This window comes from Hakea prostrata, chromosome 4 (assembly GCF_041222555.1).
Source record: "Hakea prostrata isolate BN-2017 chromosome 4, UWA_Hpros_2, whole genome shotgun sequence".
Classification (NCBI taxonomy): Eukaryota; Viridiplantae; Streptophyta; class Magnoliopsida; order Proteales; family Proteaceae; genus Hakea; species Hakea prostrata.
Window position 1 is genome coordinate 6,850,066 of NC_142603.1, and position 15,920 is coordinate 6,865,985.

At 37.2% G+C, this 15,920-nt stretch overlaps 2 protein-coding genes across 2 annotated transcripts; one reads left to right on the plus strand and one right to left on the minus strand.

Moving 5' to 3' along the window:
* Positions 1 to 850: 850 nt before the first annotated feature.
* Positions 851 to 6,942, minus strand: LOC149017468 (uncharacterized). The gene is made up of 14 exons (XM_089151803.1): positions 6,487 to 6,942; positions 4,688 to 4,799; positions 4,217 to 4,329; positions 3,831 to 3,953; positions 3,513 to 3,721; positions 3,320 to 3,395; positions 2,802 to 2,888; positions 2,612 to 2,692; positions 2,464 to 2,496; positions 2,322 to 2,375; positions 2,198 to 2,239; positions 1,857 to 1,935; positions 1,693 to 1,763; positions 851 to 1,576 (listed from the first exon to the last, which is right to left on the minus strand). The coding sequence occupies exons 1-14, from the start codon at positions 6,655 to 6,657 to the stop codon at positions 1,487 to 1,489; spliced, it is 1,341 nt and encodes a 446-aa protein (XP_089007929.1). The 5' UTR covers positions 6,658 to 6,942; the 3' UTR covers positions 851 to 1,486.
* Positions 6,943 to 13,508: 6,566 nt separating this feature from the next.
* Positions 13,509 to 14,984, plus strand: LOC149017469 (24-methylenesterol C-methyltransferase 2-like). The gene has a single exon (XM_089151804.1). The coding sequence runs from the start codon at positions 13,597 to 13,599 to the stop codon at positions 14,662 to 14,664; it is 1,068 nt and encodes a 355-aa protein (XP_089007930.1). The 5' UTR covers positions 13,509 to 13,596; the 3' UTR covers positions 14,665 to 14,984.
* The last annotated feature ends 936 nt before the right edge of the window (positions 14,985 to 15,920 follow it).

A 15,920-nucleotide genomic window follows, 5' to 3' on the forward strand; every position in this document is an offset into this window, starting at 1 on the left:
CAGCGAAGATTTTTTACATCCATAAGGTTTCGATCCTATTTTACCAATCAATTCAATCATTAACCTGTCCCACATTTAAAATGAGCACCTTTCAATCAATGTTGAATAATGAATTGGGCCGTTAGTCATCCCTTAGCACCGTGACCGTGATCTAATGGGAGAATAGTACCGCTGTTGTGTTATGCACTTGTGCTTTTCCTTTTTCTACGTGCTTATTTGCGTAGTTTTGTTTCTTTTTCTTTTATAGTTTTTAAAGATTTGTTGATTGATTTGACCACATTTGGCAGATAACATTGATTGAAATTTGCTCATTTTAAATGTGGGACAGGTTAATGATTGAATTCGTTGGTAAAATAGGATCGATAGTGGTCCTCTCTATCAAACAATTAAACGCATAGCACAACATTTTTATTGAAAATCTCATTCATGTGTTCATAATAAAGATACATGATACATATAATATAGGAGTTTGCCAATAAAAAAAAATTGGATTACAGTACTGTTTTCTATCTCTTTTAAACACAACCCCCAAAAAATAATAATAATAATAATTTTACAACTGGTAGTTTAACCCAAAGTGCTTTATGAACATTAGAGTTTCTATGACTATTCAAGGCTAAAAATCACAATCTTGCTCAAAATCAATCACAATACAGACATATATATATTAAAATGACACACAACATGACATATTGAAATGAGACACAACATGACAACATGATGGAATAAATCTTCTCTGAAAAATATTGGAAGAGAAATAATACACAACCACAAAGAAATACATCCAACTGGGCTTACGCTTTTCTTTTTTTTTTCCTGAGAGAACTGGGCTTAAGTTTGACTTGCTTGGGTTCCATACCATATTTCAGATTTATAGGCATTTGGGTATATTCTGTTCAGTGATTATTTTTGAAGGATAAGCTCTACACTAGTCCCTACAAACTATTTCATCAGATAAATTGTTGGGTGACATCTAAGCTGATGTTTTTGCTATTTTGTTTTTCCATCATAATATGTGAATTTTGCGTATGCAATTCTCCATTTTAGTAACTGGGCAACTTTCTGAAAGATCTAAGACACTTAAAAATTAGTGAACCATATATCAAACAAAATAATCCTCAGTCAACAGAGGAAAGGAAGAACTAAAGGGGATTATAAACACTATATAACAGGATACCTCATAGAAGATTTACATCACTCACAGCTCCAAATCTTAAAGGAAAACAGGCACCAACCACCACCTGTGGCTAAGCATCAGAACAGTAGACAGATTCTCTAGTGAGTACAATACTGGGAGAATCTAAAGAAAAGCACTAGTTTTGAGATTGTTTGAAGAAAAAAGGTAACACGTCTTCAAATTCATCTCTTCTGCATGTAATGTTATGGCTTTTTGGTAAGTAGAACGAGTTACAAGTGTCTCCAAGAGCAAGAAGGAAGCCTTGAGCAGAGGTGGTGTTCTACATTTGGAACTTTTTCTTGTCAAATGCTAGGCCTCCATATAGCCGCCATCGCTAATTTTTTGGCTTGAAATTGGAGGATCTGCTCTAATCATTGTACTCTGTACGAAGGCTATCAACTGCTCAGAGAAGTGTTCTTTGTCAAAATCTACCTTGATGTCTTCTTTGTGGTGATATAAAAAACAAATCTGATAATCATAAATGAAGCAACCCAGTCTAGAATGGAAACACTTACTATGAAAAGTCCAATGGACATAATACTGAAGCCTGGGAAATGAAATGGAGCATTTTCAGATAGGAACAATGCTGGAAAACAGAATGGCTGATTATTAGTACATTTGCTTTTTTAATAATTTATAAGCAACATACAATTATGGTTCAAATGTGTTTTCTTGTTACCTGTTAAAGGAGTTAAAGCTAATGGAGATATAATATTGGCAAGTGAACATATGCCTGAAAGACATCCTTGAGCTTTCCCCTGAGATAAGGTTTGATTAGCCATAAAACTAATTGTCTGCTTGTGACAGGACGTATGAAAAATTTGAGTGTCGTATTCTTTTATGAAAGATATACTTCTTTTCTTCTTGAAACATGGGAACTCTAGATGACTGGTAATTTACAGTTTCAGTTTTCCACAACAACAAACTTCTAGAAATTCAAATGGGTAAATTCTAGATAAAGTATTTATCAGCAAGTAAAGTCAAATATCCATCCAACTAATCGGAAGTCCCTATTGGTACCTGTTCAGAGGGACCAACTTGTTTGGAAGCAATGCTCCTTAACTGCACAAATTAGGAACATCACAATACAGAATGTGATTTCCCCCCAAAAGAATAGATGTTATGACAGAGGTGAAGAACTCACACACGGAGGTGCAAAAACGAACAATATAGAGAACATAGAGGCAACATATGGAACCTGCAAGTATGCAACCATGTAAAACGTCAAAACAGAAATGTGATGTAACATTTGCATAGCCTGTTGATTTAGTTACAAGAAAGTTTACCCAAGAGGACCATGCTATGGAATAGAGAAACATCTGCATTGTTCCAAGAAAGAGATCATTATCTCCAAAATTACAATCAAAAAAATAAGTGGAATCAATTGATAAACTTGATAGTAAAACAGGCAACAAAAGGGAACCAGGTACTCACATGTGTGCAACTAGCAAAAAGCCCTATCATAAGCAACTTTTCCTGTCCCAAAAACGGTGCTAATATGGGCATAAGAACCAGCTGCATGATAAATCATGAAACAATTCAATAACATAGTTTGACTGTAATATTATAAGACATCCTCAGAAGGATAAATCGAGCTGCAATGCGCTATATTGTGGAAATATACCTGCGAGACAGCCCCTGCAAAACCTGCTATCAGCAATAAATCAGCAAACTGATCTTTGCTAAAGTGGAAACGGGCCTTTAAAAAGTACTGCACCATGAGAAAATTTACAATTATCTTGAGAACATTTTGAGGACACGATTGAGAAAATGTCTGAGAATGTAAGACATTTCCAAATGCTTCAAATATCTGTAAAGTGCAAAGAAATGAGAGACAACGGTGCGCACTGTCTGTATATACTTTATACAACCCTCTTACAGTCTCTCCAATCCAACTCACTTCTCACTCATCCTCTCTGTGCGAATTCCCCTAGTTAGATCCTTCTCCTGCCCCCTAATTGGGGTGATGTAACATATGGAAAGCAATTGGTAGACAAACATTACTCATCAGTGATACAATTAAGCAGTAAGCACGGTTAGTACAACCAGTGGTTAACAATTTAGCAGTGACAAGACTACAAATGTAGAATCTCTCAATCTATGTAACCGTACCACTTGGATTTCATGGATGGGAAAAATTACCAATAAAGAAGAAGAAAGCGCGCTCTCAGCAAGATTGTTGAAAAATGCAACAACGGTTACTTTTGAAAATGTTGGGCTGCAGAAAGAAATCATATCCATTAAAGGAAATCAAAAACCAATTTCTGAAACCAGGAGGATGCCTTTCAATTCTTGGTTGAAATTTTGAAGGTTTCAGTGAATAGAACGTAGTTACCTAACCCTCAACAGGTAAATAATCTCCGCCATGGACGGGATTCTACTAAACAGCTGCATCTTCCTGGAGTCATCATCGTCATCGAATTGAACATCATTGCTTGTCTTGTTTGAATTTGTTAGCAGCGAATCCGCATCAACCTCGCCGATTGATTCCTTTAGGAAAAGTTTCATGTACAAGGCTGCAAACACTGCCACTGTCGCCGAAACCTGGAAGTGGCTTGAAAATTTCAGCGCTTAAAGCAGATTCAAGCACAGAAGCCAATGTAGAAGCAAGAATAGACGATTCTTCTCCAAATACTTAAAAAGAGAACGAGACCTGAAAGGTTAATGCAGTGGAGAGAAAGCGAGCAGCTAGGGTTCCACAGATGAACGCTAACGAAACGACACCCGACAGAATACCAAAAGCCGAGGCTCTTCGATCTTCCGGAATATTGTCCGCCTGCCGCCACAACGAGAATTATAATTTGAATAGTACAATTACTAAAATGCCATCCTATCTAAGGGTTTTAAGTTTCGGTCCGACCGGAGCTTGGTTTTGGGCTTTTTAGCCCATGGGCTGAGGTCTTGATGTTAATCCATTAGAACATGGGCTCGAAAATGAAAATCCAGTCAGCCCAATAGAAGTCCATGCCCAGATTCATAAAGCCCCATATGAATGTATTATGAAAGTTGATTGGGAAGAGTAGAGAGGTTGAAACATACCACATAGGCAAGAGAGAGGCATTGAACGCTGCCTTCACAAAGCATAGAAGTAAGAGTTCGCAGCACATAGTATACGTAGAAGTAATATTTCGTCCTTTTATAAGCCAATATTGCTGCAATCACACGTTATTTCATTAAGGAAACAGATTTTCAGAAGTCCCCTGGGCTCGGGGTGCATATTTGTTTGTGATTCTAATATTTTAAACAGTTACAGTGATTTCCTGACCCAGAAGACTCTGTCACTGTCGTATCTAACAGTTTGACCTATTTCCGCTCCATAGATTAGATATGTATAACCTCATCTTTATACATAGACTTTCTAAGACTTCAAGTAAATCAATACCAAATTTAGTAATAGATCACGTAATTAAGTTGTCATGGGTATAAAAAAGTGATTATGATTTAAAGCATCAAATACTAGGCTTGCTTTGTTTATATTGATTGGCACACACAAGTTGAAAATAAAAGTACCTAGAGGAATAATGGAAAGTGTCAATGGCAATGCAAGCATTGTTTTTCTCCCATATTCATCTGACAAGTTCCCAATGATAGGCATCATCACCAGCGTTCCTAACCCTACGATCTGCATCAAAATACAAATACATGAATAGGTTTAAAATTATTCTAAGCATTTTTTTATGGAATTATTAACATTATATTAATGAGTTGGGTATTATTATATATTGAAGCCGTAACCTCTTCACTAAGAGGTGTTGATAATTGTAAATTAATAACGTTTGATGGTTTTAAGAATTTTTATTTTTTTTAAAATGGGGTGAAACCATTAACGGGCCTAAAAATATTAATCAAATTGAGAAAAATCAAATAATTTGAAATTTTGATTAAATTTTTTTTTTCTAAATCACTAATGTGAAATTAGATTAGTACTTCTATCATATTAATAAATTTTTTTAGTGGATTCCAACACATGATTCAATCTTATGTTTTCCACTAAATGTCAAGATCATATACTAACTTTCCACCCAAAAGCTTCCATTATGCCAAATTTCCAAACTTTATGAGCCCAACAGGCAAGACAATCGAGTAGTTAAAATGTTTTGTACCCAAAAGAAAACCTAATTAAAATCATATTGCACACGAGCTTATGATATTATGATCCCTTTTCTATCATTACCTACTCCAAGTGCCAAACACACATGCAACTTGCATGTGTTTGGCACTCTACAAATGCTTAACAGGTTGACACCTTTACAACTTTATGTATGCTTTTATTTCTACAAAGTTTTATTTTTAAAAAATATATATTGATTTAGCTACAAGAGGTAAATCTAGTTGTAGAAAGTTTTTTCTAAGATTTGTGTACAACTAGATTGGATATTGACCTTTTCTTGTAATTTGGAACTAGGGTTCAGGATTAAAGTAAAAGATATTTTATAAGTTTTTATTAGAAGAAAGATTGTATTTATACATAGATGCACATATAAAGCAATCATCAGTGTGTCGGAAGTAAAGTGTGGATCATCTTCCAGAGTGATCTTCCGATGATTTAACAACCACAAATTATGTGGGACTCCCTGTAATTTGTGGTTAATAGCCGTTAAGGAGGACGTTGTGCTTCCTGTTGAATGATATGTTCTAGACTCTCGGAAAGATGTCTCCAACCCCTTTCTATATAAAAAAGATTTTTTCAAGAATTTTCTACTATCCATCAAAACTTGAGATATTTCAATTGCTTCATAATATATAAAACAATCTAAGTTAAGGTAGTATGAAATGACTTTTGCCTATGTAAATTTCTCTCCCTAACTATTAATATCCTTACTTCTTAGTGACTCGTTGGTTGATTCAGTAACTCATTATTATTTTACCGTCATTTCAAGTCCCAAAAATAACAAAGTCGCGTCTTAGAAGTCAAGAAACCCCATACTGTCACACTTGCCCGAGTCTAGATCCTCTCCACCCAGGCAAACTGTCCACCCTTTCTCCGACCCTCACTTTGGGTCTGACACAAGCTATGTGCGATGGTGAGGCCATGGGAGGACGGGCAATTGGGTGGAGAGGATCTGCAGTTCACTTGCCCTCCCCCCTCTCCCATATGAAATAAGAAGAAAATGATGTAGAAATTGGAAAAAAGTTTCCACTTTAGTGTACTTGTTAGCCATTTAAGAATCTAGGAGGAAAAAGGGAGAAACTAGAATCAAAGTAGATAAGCTTAATTAATTTGAAATTGAAGTAAACCGAATGGAATAGATAATGAACAAGTGATGAAGAGAGAAGAGAAGGTTAATTTAGAGGAAGAGAAGACATACCACTTGCTGAAATCCAGTAAGGTAGATAGCTATGGAGCATTCATCCATGCCTGGGCAGAGAGCAGACATTGTAACATCGGTGATGGCTGGTACCATCATGAATGAGGCGGCGGAGTACAGAAACACCGTCACAAAGAGGTGGCTCAACCCTGCAATTCCCATCGCCGCCATCACTGTTTGTTATCTACTTCAAGCAACTTCTTTCTTCTTTCCTTTCCCCTTCTCTTTCTCACAGAAACAGAGAGAAAACAGAGAACAGAGCACGCCAGTGGGAAACAGAAACACCCATAAGAGGCAAAGCAAATTGAAATTTAGAAAGATATAGAAGAACCCAACCACCCAAATCTTTGCTAAAGAGATCAAAGATTTGGAAGGACAAGCCCAGAATATACATACACCACAAACGCTTACTGGGTTTGCTTTCTAGTTGAGAGTAACTATTATAGAGGAGAAATATGGATAGAGAGAGAAACAGAGAGAGATGAGTAGTGATTTAAGTCATGAATGAGATTCTTAAGAGGTCTCTTTCTCCTTTTCTTATTTTGTTTTGTTTTACGTTTTTAACTGACCAATCAAACAAAAACCAAAACCATTATACGACACCTACGTTGAAGGTAGCGTAGCTTCCAAGTCCATTCATGAAGTTGTGTTGTCCCCATTCGCAAATTGCCTCAACTTCGATTACCAAATCCTCCTCTCATACCCTGTTAATTACATTTCATGACCATCTTTAAAATAATTTCATATTCAAATATTTGTAGTAGGTAAAGAGCTTAATGTAGCATTTTATCTTTTGGACAAACGACACAGAATCCTGGGTTGAAACTAGTGTCACACATGACTCCACATCAGATCTTACTGAAGGTCCAGCTCCACCCAGAAACCGTCTTAAGGTTTTTCTTTTTTTTCCTTCTTCTTGCTTCTCTGTAAACCCAGAAACCCTCTTTCTCTTTTCCCATAAAAAGAAGGTAATAACGAGTTAGTTACAGGTAGAAGTACTTGAGTTCTGGGTTCAAATTCACTGGTTCATAGACAGAAATGATAAATTCCACCTAGATCAGTGCCCTTTTAACTCCTAGAAGGAGCAGTTCTGTTGTGTCCTTGTCTGTTGTATACTTGTATGTAGGTCTTTTGCAAGCTTAGAATGAAAATGTGGAGACGAAGTAATTGTACTTTCTCTTTATTTGAGTGTCAGAGAGAAGGATTCGATTGATCATGTGATGTGTGTTTAGTTGTTCTGTTCACATAGAGACAGTGAAGGTACCTATGACAATGTGCAATGATTTTCATTTTCTCAAGCTGGATCACATCTTGGAATCCGGATCATCTCAGTCTTGTCTCTGCAGCTTTGGAAGTTATTAGTTAGCGAAAGAATCTCAATCTCACAAGATTGCTCTGCCTGTACAAAGATTCTCATGGGTAGTTGACACCAATATAGGTTTACAAATTACAAGCACAGTGGAATTGCAAGTTCTCCTTATTGATGGCATTTTGGTAAATTGCATGTTTGAGTATGGGTAATTTGGTCTCTTTATTATGTTGAAGGACCCAACTCTAAAACTCATGTCATGTCTTTGGTGGGGAAAGGAAAGTTTCTCCTCTATCAACTTAGGGCATGATTAGCTTACCAAAAAACCAAGGGCACGAACAAAGTAGTATGTCAAACACATTCTCTTTTGTATTAAGGAAACAACATGATCTTATACAAAACCTTAAAAAGTGTTAGGTGAAAGAGAGTTATGCAAGTTTGCCCCGATGGCTGGAACACCCAAATAGGATTTGAGTTCAGAATCCTTATCATGTGGAATGGGTTAGGGTCTTGTCAGGGTGGTCTTGATTAGGACCAAGGCCAAGTTAAGGTAAGGTTGAGTATTAGACTAGAGTCGGCTTTCTCAACTTCGATTGGTCCTACAACTTTTAAGGTTATTTTTAGTCGAATAACACAATAATGTGGAATTATGTATTCATTTACTATTTTGTGATTTGGGTTAAGATCCAGATTAACTACTCGTTTGATAACATGTTGAAATATAGTTTATAGTGCTTTTTGCTTAGAGAAACAAAAACAAAAAAATGGGCTCAAAACCAAAAACTATTTTGTTTCATGTGATTTTTGAAACGTAAATTAAAATTTATGAAATTTTTGCTTCCAGAAATTGTTTTGTTTTGTTGTGTCTGCTTCCCATAGCAAAAATTGAACGTGAAGCTTAAGTGAATGAGCATAGAGAGGTATTCATGAAATTTGACATTCTAAACATAAGAACTCTGCTAGAACCCTACTGGTAATGTTTTTACTTCTAGAAGCAAGTTTTATCAAATCACAAAAGTGTTTTTACTTCAAAAAACAACCAAAACAGTTTCTAATGGTTTTTGAAGCAAAATACACTAGATGAATTATCAAATGAGTTATACGTGTCACGAGGGGCCTTGTAGGGTAAGGGTCAAGCCCCAGGGCGCAGAGGAGCTGGTCACTTTCAACTCCTAATTCATCAACCGACCCATTTCTCCCATATTGCTAACTTTAGAAATTTGTTTATTTGGTTACTTTTGGAAACTGGGCCATAGATCGTAAGCAAGCTAGGCCCATACCCAAACCCTTATCTAGGGCTGAGAAGGCCTGTCGTCGCGTCTCTGTGTTAGTTGTTGCTCGCAGGCCCACATAGGAGGTCATCGTACTCTTCTGGGACCCACCACATTCTATTGGGTTCAAGTGGATCTTTTGTTCCATCTTAGAATATGAAAGTGGATTCCTCTCTATCACATCGCACCAATGACAACAAGCTTAATGGTATCATTCACATGACGTTCACGTGAACAAAACATATGATAAAAGATGATAGTACAGTTGTCACCTTCAAACTTTTTTCTCAACAATATTTTATACGTCAGGAAAAGCCGAGTGTTCATATGGGCTGGGCCTTTATTGGGCCGTAAGCCCGTTTTGTATTAGTTGAAACCGGTCGAACCGATCTGGATTTGGTTTCGGGATGGTTCAAACTTCAAACCCTATTTTGAACCACTCCAGCTGTTTACATAATGTCGTTTTTAGGGTTTCGGGATTTGGAAAGAGAGAATTAAAGAAATCGATGCAGATGACGAGGTGAGATTGTGAGAATGGGATCCAATCATGGATATCCTCACAGGTTTCTAACCCTAATTTAAAGAAGAAAAAAAGAATGGCGACAAACAAATGAAAAGAGAGGTACGTTCTGTCGGTTCATCAAGAACTTAAAGTTTTATCAAAAAGAATTGGGAATGCTTATCTCCAATCCTCTTTTCTCGTGTAAAGTGAGGAAAAAGAAGCAAAGTGTTGTTGCTGTCTCTTTAGATCTGGATCTCTGTAAGAATCTCCAGAGCTCCATTATTGTGTGAAGTTCTTCTCTGTTGCCCTTGGATGTAACAGTTCAGAGCTGCAATGGATTCACCGTTCACACCTTCTGTACTCCACTTTCCTCATACTTGAATCTTCAGGACTCCTTGAAACCCATAAAGAGAACCTAGAGTTAGTGTGAACAACTGGAAAACTCACGATGTGGTCCATGCTATCTTTTTTCTAATGCATTCTCAAATGGGGGAGAAAACTTAGGTTTAACAAAAACAGACTAAACAAGTTCACTACTTTGCCGTTGTGAGGGAGACATAGAATCAAGGGAATGCAATAATGCTTCGAAAAATCTGTTATAAATTATGGGACATCTAGGGTTAAATGAAAACCAATATGGATGTCAACGGGCCAGGTTAGGTTAGTCCAAATCTAATCTTTCCTTTTACCCAAAAAAAAAAAAAATCTAATCTTTCCTAAGCCACCTAAATTGCTAAAATCCAAACTTTAATCAATTATCTTAGAATTTGAGAACCCCAAACTCAAATCCTATCCCAGAGTGTACTAAGGATGTCAATCGGTACGGTTTCGGTAATTTGGTACCGTACCAACCTTGAATACCAAAAACCAAAATCGTACCGTACTGAATTTAAACGGTACGGTACGGTTTCGGTATTTATAAAAACGGTTCGATATGGTGTAGGTATTAAATCGGTACGAAAAAATGGTTTATACACGGTATCTAGTGTGGTACAATTTTTGTTCGAATGAACTTATGCCATTGTTATTATTAGTTCTTTAAAATCCTAATGAAATTTTGATCAACCAATAAATAGAATATAAAATTAAAAAAGATGAAGCAAATAAATTTAATTAATAAAGACAAAACAAGTAAATCTATGAAGAGGAGTGAATGATGAAACAAAATACTGAAATAGGGAATTAGGGATAAGATAAACGTAAAGTATTTTAATTGCAAAATTATAATTTATATCTCTTAATTTGGTAAGGTACCAATTCGGTACATATCGACCGTATGAGTATCTAAAATCATAACCTATGATAGATTGAGGATAAAGTTAGTTATGTTGGATTTGAATTTGGATTTAAATTTCAAATCATAGGCTTATCCTTTACAACCCTAATGGGGTCGAATTATTGGATTTGAATTTGAATTTAAATTTCAAATCATAGGCTTATCCTTTACAACCCTAATGGGGTCGAATTATCTTATTTTATCTTAACATGGCTCTGGTTTTAACCTTAAAAATAGAACAAAATTCTTGAGTTATTGCATAAGGGGGTTCATGCCTCATCCCCTACCAAGGCTAGTTATTTTCTGACCAAATCCTGCCCTTTGTTAGACCGGACTTAAGGCAAGTTTGGGCTCAATATTTTATTGACACCCCTAATACATTGGAGGTTCAAATGTAAATATATTTTGTTATTGAATAATTACCATATCAAAATTGACCATTCGTGAGTCTGCACAAACTAGGTGCTCGACCTCTTGGACGTCATTATATGGGAGAAGGAGGGGGGAGGGGGAAGAGATGTGGAGAGATGGAAATTTGAACACGACTTCCTTAATCTTTTAGTTTTTACATATAAATTTGTCGTTGCTTCTTTAGATGCACGCTCACATCATTCAGGGATTTGAATTGAATTTAAAAATATCAATTTTTCATCTAAAAAAAATATTATATACTCTCAAATATCTACTGAACTTGAAATGGACCATTCATTTACGTCCAAAGGTTGAGACAATTATTAAAAGATATATTTTATTTTATTTAATTTTAATTTAAAGCTTGAATATGACTAATGGACATGAATCTTTCATCCTGAAAAAAATGTCACAAATAGACTTGATAAAACTCCACCCTATAAAGTCACTTCAAATGCTTTTGAAAGTTGAAACACACTTTAAACCCATAGCCCCCATAACTTAACAGAAAAAATTCGGACCACAGCTTTTAGCTTTTTCTTAAAAAATCTTTACTTTTATTAGTGGGGTGAGGGTGAACCGACCATAACTTTTAGCTTCATCGCCTAGGAAATAAAGTACTCTTTAACTCTTAAGGTTCCCCTTGGACGAAAGTTTGCCTTAGCTACCTTAAATAGTATTAGGGTTTCATTGCTATTAATGGTTAAAAGTAAATAAAAAATTGAAAAGATCCTTAAAAGAGATTTTTTTTTTAATTTCTAAAAGAAAATAAAAAAAATTAAAATACGATGGTTTCTAATTGAACATAAATATAAATTATTTTTCTAAGTCGATATCACTTTTTTGTCGAGGACATAGTACTTATACATGGCCCCGATACTTATTGGGTCCTATATTACCGATAAGGAAGTGATCTGAAGTCTGAACTTTATTTTTCTACTTCATTTCTAAAGAAATGGGCTCTCATGTCTTGTATTCTTTGATTTTCTTAGATTATTCCTATCTTCTTTGTCTTTGTACTTAAGGGCAACTAAGGGTTGCTTGGTCTAGCCTTTAAGGAGGGGTAAGAATTGGATTTTTCTCCCTCTTAGTTAAGAGCGAGTCGGGTTTGGGCCCAATAAAATGACCCAAAACTTTGTACTTAAGGGCGACTAAGGCTAGCTGGTCTAGTCATTAAGGAGGGTTAAGGTTTGGATTTTTCTTTCTCTTTAAGTAAGATCTAGCCGGATCTGGGCCCAATTAAAATGACTCAAAATTGGTCAAAATTTTAAATAGCCTAATCAAACCCTCAAACCCAACGTTGTAGTGGGCCCATGCCCATTTAATTATTAATTCATTTCCGTCCTTTACAAAATTATTCTGAAAAAGAAGAAAGAAAAAAAAACTCCCATGTAATCAAGGGTAAGATCTCCCAAGGGCATAGCCGAAGTGTTATGGATTCTACAGAGGGTTGGAGGCTCACATAAGATTCTTTAAGGTTTCATCTTTTAATTTTGTTTTGTCAGTATTCAGAGGAGGGGGTCCCATCCTTAAAATGTGATAAGAAAGCGAGAGGAGAGCACGTATTTCATATTTGCCTTCTTTTATTTTTTAATATATTTTTTTCCTAAAAAGTTTTGAAAAAAGAAAATAATAATTATCTAGAGTTAACGGTAGGCCACATAAGTTGCCGGGTTATGCTTCAAACCGTTACTTTATTTACACTAATTAAGCATAATTATGGTGTCATTATTAAGATAAACGTGAGCATTAGGGCTGGATAGCTGATGCTTTGTGCATGTACTTCTCGGTTTGTTACCTTTGAGCCTCGGATCTCGGATCTATTCCATCCATTAAAAACGACATGAGTCACATGACTTCGGTTTCGATTATCATATTAATTAAATAATTAAATTAACAGCTCAAGAGCCGGAGAAAAACGAGCCACCAGATCCGCTTTGAACGCCATCTGTTACTTTACCGGTGGGATCGGCGAGTCAAACCCTCATTAGCAATAATCCCAATTTTGCATTTTACAGAGTTGAGTTCCGATTCCTACGCCGTTAGTGTGTATCTTATTCCATTTTTTCGGAACTTTCGTTTTTATATATATTGGGGTGAGAAAGTATTAACTGTACCACTAGGTTTTTCAGAAATCTGACCTTTCTCACATTAAATAACCAAACCCTGATATCTTCACTAACCTTAGTTACTATACTAATTACCATTTCCTACAAATCCTATCTCCCTTTTTTTCCTTTATTTAACACGCTTTCCTCTCCCACTCGTACTTCTCTCTCGCTTCTGCTGCTGCTTCTTCTTCTTCTCTTCTCATCTTCCTCCTCGATCAAGTCGATCAAGGATGGATTCTTTGACACTGTTCTGTACGGCGGGTCTTGTCGCCGGTGGACTCTACTGGTTCGTATACGTTCTGGGATCGGCGGAGCAGAAGGGAAAGCGTGCCGTGGATCTATCCGGTGGTTCAATCTCCAGGGAGAATGTTCTGGACAAGTACAAGCAGTACTGGACCTTCTTCCGCCGACCCAAGGAGATCGAAACAGCAGAGAAGGTGCCAGCTTTCGTCGACACATTCTACAACCTTGTGACCGACATCTACGAGTGGGGTTGGGGACAATCCTTCCATTTCTCCCCCTCCGTCCCCGGCAAGTCTCACAAAGATGCAACTCGCCTCCACGAAGAGATGGCCGTGGATCTTCTCGAGGTTAAGCCAGGAGATCGTATTCTCGATGCAGGTTGCGGCGTCGGTGGTCCTATGAGAGCCATCGCCGCCCATTCTGGTGCCAATGTGGTGGGTATTACCATTAACGAGTACCAGGTGAAACGCGCCAGGATCCACAACAAGAAGGCCGGTCTCGATTCGCTTTGCGAGGTCGTCTGTGGAAATTTCTTGGAGATGCCTTTCCCTGATAACAGCTTCGATGGGGTTTACTCGATCGAAGCAACCTGCCATGCCCCAAAGTTGGAGGAGGTGTATTCTGAGATCTACAGGGTGTTGAAGCCTGGATCAATGTACGTTTCTTACGAATGGGTCACCACTGACAAGTATAATGGGGAAAACCCAGAACACGTTGAGATCATTCAGGGGATTGAGAGAGGTGATGCGCTTCCTGGTTTGAGGAGGTACGATGAGATTTCAGAAATTGCGAAGAAGGTTGGCTTCGAGGTGTTGAGAGAGAAGGATCTGGCGAAGCCACCATCGAAACCCTGGTGGCAGAGGTTGAAGATGGGCAGGTTCGCTTACTGGAGGAACCACGTCATGATCACGGTGCTCTCTTGGGTTGGGATTGCTCCCAAAGGAGTCGTCGACGTCCATGAGATGCTTTTCGAAACTGCCGATTACCTTACCAGAGGTGGTGAGACTGGGATTTTCACTCCGATGCATTTGATCGTCTGCAGGAAGCCACAGTAGGTTTGTTTTTCTTATAAATTAACCAAGAAATTTCGAATCTTGCTAGCGAAAATGGGGAATCAGCACGGATGGAGGTACCATACCATCTCTGTGTCTTTTGCTCACTCTTCTGTTCTTATTTTAATTTATTTAATTATTATCCGAATGTAGCTTTCTTTTTCTTTACTTTCTTTGGGTTAATTTTGTGGTTGGATTTATTCTTGGTTTGTACTGGTTATGGATGTGGTGGAAGTTGAGGAACTTTAGAAGCAGATGGGCAGTTTTTTCAATTTCTGGAATCTTTTTTTATGTCAAATTCTATAAAATTCTATTCCCGGTAATGGCTGTGCAGCTGTGATGTTTAATTACTTGCTATGAGGAAATTAGGCGTTCTACCCAGAAAGGGAAAGAGACTGAAAGAGGTTCTCTTTCTGTTACATGCTCTGTTCCTCGATTTTCCAGTTTCTGCAACTCTTAAAACACTCCCAATTCTCTCGGAAAAAGGCTGCTGCGGCCCATAATTAATTGACTAAGAGAAGAAGAATTATGGCAATGTTTGATTCATGTATCCAAAGTTTTCTTATTTATGAATTGAGGCCTTGATCTGAGAGAACAAGGCAGAGTATTCACAGAAAGTTATCGAAAGCTCAACCACCGCCGCTCATAATGTGAAAAGCATAGATTTTTTTCAAGAAAAATGAGAACTTTGTGTAGGTCACGTGTCTTGGTTGAGCATTGAATTTGAAGCTGAACAAAAGCATACCCATACGGTCCATGTCCTTGAACCCCTTGAGTTCTTTATGAGTTCTTATTATGATTCTGATTCTTTCGAAGTTTTTTTTACTTCAATGTCTCTTCTGGAAAGCTAGAGTTGTTGAAGCAGAAGAGAGAGAGAGAGAAGGGGAGTGGAGGAGAGGAAAGAGGATGAGAGTGATCCTCTCAAGTCTGAATAAAGAAAAAGTCTTGTGGTTCTGGCGCCTCTCTGGAATCTGTGGATTCTGTTGTGAGATGTATATCGATGACAGATCACACCCAGAGTTAAAATAGATTAAAAAGATAACAGTGACACTGTGACAAAACAGTAGTGACAAAATGGCTATTACTTTTTCGTATTGTTTGTATTTTTGTAATGTGTGTGAGAGAGAGAGAGAGAGAGAAGGAAAGAAGTGGAGTGGTAGTTGAGGAGTGAGGGACTCACCGACGACACATGTCCACTAGTTCACGAGACTTGTTTTATGGAAGTTAATAAATACAAGAAGACAAGGAAGTACTCCAGG

Excerpts from the sequence above, each read along its gene's own strand:
- LOC149017468 (XM_089151803.1), bottom strand. The coding sequence starts at position 6,657 with ATGGCGGCGATGGGAATTGCAGGGTTGAGCCACCTCTTTGTGACGGTG. Across the intron at positions 3,954-4,216 it reads GCCTCTCTCTTGCCTATGTG|GCGGACAATATTCCGGAAGA; the intron begins GTATGTTTCAAC and ends TTGTGGCGGCAG. Across the intron at positions 2,497-2,611 it reads TTTTTGCTAGTTGCACACAT|ATGTTTCTCTATTCCATAGC; the intron begins GTGAGTACCTGG and ends GGAACAATGCAG.
- LOC149017469 (XM_089151804.1), top strand. The coding sequence starts at position 13,597 with ATGGATTCTTTGACACTGTTCTGTACGGCGGGTCTTGTCGCCGGTGGA.